We start from the raw sequence: 3,478 nt of genomic DNA on the forward strand, positions 1-3,478 counted from the left end.
GTGTGAGTGTGTGTAGCGCTCTCAACATCACGACTAACAAACATTCCACTATGGAAATATCTCAATGATGCTGTATATGCCTAAATTATAAGAGTGTATGCATTCAGAGTATATTTATATATGATTTGTCTTCTCTTTTCTCATGCTGGTAGTTTTGCTTTGGTTTTTAAGTGCTGCTTCTATTTCCTTTCGCAACAAAATAAAGTATCAGATTATTTTTTCTTCTCTAACTTCTGTTTTCTGGGCTCTTGTATGTCTTGTGTTTGATGGAAAGGTCAAGTGAACAAGTTTACTAAGATTTAACAACTTCTATAAATGGTCAAACAATATTCTGTATTGGTTATTAATTCATTTATACAGTTAATACACACATCCACACATAACAGCTCACAACAGCTTCGTTTGCTTGTGAAATCATGAGAAATATTACAAGCCTTAGTTCACCCTTCAACATATTAAGGCCTGATAAAGGGTTCAAATCAGAGCAGAAAGTCTTAAATTCATACAGTTGTGGCATTAAATGTTGCATGAACTGCAAAATAGTAAAAAAAAAAAAAACTTTATTTTTGTCTTGTTTTCCAGTTCAAATATCTAAACATCCTTAAATCCAGACACATTTACTGGAGATGCAGAATGAAGATAAGAAGTCTCGTTTTCTGAGAAATGTATCACATTAAAACAAGAACAAACATCTGTCAGTGGGGAATGAAAACCTGTTTCACTTTGAATGAAGCTGATTTTTCATCGCTTGCTCGTTAATTAATTATTCTTACATTAATCTAGTTCTTGATTTGTGGACAGTAAACAAAATGCTACAGTAGTTATGGTATGTGGGGCTTTTGCGCATAATTTGCATGCATTATTTCTATTAAAGTCCTGTTTTTTGGCCGTATTTAACTACACATTCGCATTTCATCACATAAACACATGTTCTCGTGTCTGAACGCAGTGAACATCGCAGTGGGCGTGTCTACGAGCTGACGTCACGCGTCACGTGCCCGCACGCCAGGAAGTGACTGACTGTATCTGGACCTGTTTTTATACAGTCTGTGATCTGGACACGAAAAGAAACGAAACGAGCGGACTGAAGATGAGTTCAATAATCCCAGAGACACAGAGGTAAAACACATCTATTTACTGCGATCGCACTGTATTCATGCGGAATTCATAGACCGACACTGACAGAGAGATGATCAGCTGTCATTACACTCATCAAGAACTGCATCTGCATATTCATTTATGACCGTTTGACGTCGGATATTAGACAGATATTCAGCCGCGAAAAACTTCAATAAATTCTTTGTGGATGAGTATAATTGTATAAAAAATGGCTTATCTGAAAAGCATTAGAACGTAGAACTGAACACACATCGCAGTTTATGTGTTTTAATCGTCCTCTATATGTTGAAACGCATAAAGTCTCTAGCAGCGGCGAGCTAGCGCTTAGGCCAGCTAGGGACCGTCTGCAAAGTACATGTACAGGATAAAACGATGAATGTTTTCCCACCGGAATGTTTTTTTTTACGATTAACAAAACAAGAGCAATTAGTGCACCAAGCTCTTTGAAAGATATAAAGACAAACACGTATAACGCTCACTTGAATTTAAATAAGAAATATTGTAAACAAAATATGTGATAGTGGTTATTATTATATTATTACTATTAATAAATATATTAGGGTTGTGCCGATAGACGATAGTATCGTATATCGATGATTGTCTTGTTACAGACTTCTCAAAGAACATTTTCCAGTTGTTTTCGTTGTCAAAACAGATGCAGAAGTCACGTTATTGACACTCAGAATTCACTAGCGAAACCTTCCATAGAGTCTCCAGTGTTACTGCCCCCTAGAGGACGATACTGCAGTTGTTTTGACTGAGTTTTACATTCAAACCTTTAATAAATTAATTTAAACTCAATACAGTCTTCTATTTCAACTTCAAAAGGTGTGCCTTGTTACTGGTTTCTAGAAGAATGTTTTAATGTTGGTTTTAGTCACAGAAATATGAGAGAAAACATTCAATTGAAACTGAATAGCCAATTAAACTGTTTATTAAGCTGATCAATCAATACATCAATTAGTTCAAAATTATATTTTCGAGCTAATTTTCAAAGGGTCCATTTTGTTTGTATGTTTTTTGTGTGTATGTTTGTTTAAAAAAATGTTTTGTAAGAGAGATCACACAAAATGCATGTAATTTTTTTAGTACTGTCCTGAGTAAGATATTTTGCATCAAAGATGTTTACATATAGTCCACTGAGCTTTTTGCTCAATCCTTACATTTCAAAAGCTTTTGCTGTGTTGTAGTTTCGCGAATAAACCCAGCATGTAAATGCTGTTCCATGAACCAGTAACACGACACAACCCTTAGAATTGGGACAGAAGAGTGTATTTATTAGAAATGAATAGATGTATTTGTTGCCATTTCAATATCGTGCGTTGTGTTATAGTTCTGTGCATGAGACCAGCATGTAAATGTTGTTCTATGAACCAGTAACAAGACACACCCTTTAAAGTTTACATGTCAGACTTTGTGTATTTTTTATTTATTTATTCACATTTCTTAATATCAAACTCAGTCGAAGCAACTGCAGTGTGTTCCTCTAGGGGGCGGTGTACTGCACACTCTTTGGGAAGCTTCCAGAGCTCTTTCTCAGTTTTTACAATTCAATAGCTTTTGTTGTGTTACACTTTTGTGAATAAGACCAACATCTAAATGTCATTATAGGAAACAATTACCACCCTTTAACGTTGACATGTCAGACTTTGTGTATTTTTAATTTATTTATTCACATTTCTGAAGATCAAACTCAGTCGAGCAGCTGCAGTGTGTTCCTCTAGGGGGCGCTGTACTGCACATCTTAATAAGCTTTTTCTCAAATTTTACATTTCAATACGTTTTTTCGTTTTATAGTTATGTGAATAATATCAACATTGAAATATTCTTTTAGGAACAAGTATCAAGACACACCCTTAGAAATTGAGATAGAAGAGTGCATTTATAGGAAATTAATTGATGTATTTGTTCACATTTTAATATCATGTGTTGTCTTATAGTTCTGTGAATAAAACCAACATCTACATGTTTGTTTAGGAACCACTAACAAGACACACCCTTTCAAGTTAAGATAGAAGAGCATATTACTTTACATTGATTAATGTATTCGTTGACATTTCAATATCATGTGCTGTGTTATAGTTTTGTTGCATTCTAATATTTCAACTTCTGAATGTCAAACTTGGTCAAAACAAGTGCAATATCTTCCTCTAGGGGCTAGGGGCGTGCACAATCTTTGTAATGCTTTACAAGCTTTTTCTCAATCGTTCCATTTCAATAACTTTTGTTGTGCTATAGTTCTGTGAATAAAACCAACATCTAAATGTTCTTGAATGAACCAGTAATAAGACACACCCCTTATATTTGAGATATATATTTATACATTTCACAAGTGAAGCATTTAGATGGAATAATTGTG

At 34.4% G+C, this 3,478-nt stretch overlaps 1 protein-coding gene across 2 annotated transcripts in view; it reads left to right on the forward strand.

The window, feature by feature from the left end:
- LOC107661174 (COMM domain-containing protein 10) overlaps window positions 1–3,478 on the forward strand; it is a 30,756-nt gene that overhangs the window by 2,099 nt on the left and 25,179 nt on the right. The window contains exon 2 of one of the 2 annotated variants that reach the window (XM_016450649.1): window positions 1,046–1,119. In XM_016450649.1, coding sequence (XP_016306135.1) covers window positions 1,091–1,119 — 29 coding nt within the window. In that variant the 5' untranslated portion in view covers window positions 1,046–1,090. Of the gene's footprint in view, window positions 1–978; window positions 1,120–3,478 lie in introns of those variants that run through there. The other variant, XM_016450650.1, reaches the window with a different exon arrangement.

This window comes from Sinocyclocheilus anshuiensis, unplaced genomic scaffold, assembly GCF_001515605.1.
Source record: "Sinocyclocheilus anshuiensis isolate Anshui unplaced genomic scaffold, SAMN03320099.WGS_v1.1 scaffold2373, whole genome shotgun sequence".
Taxonomy (NCBI): domain Eukaryota; kingdom Metazoa; phylum Chordata; class Actinopteri; order Cypriniformes; family Cyprinidae; genus Sinocyclocheilus; species Sinocyclocheilus anshuiensis.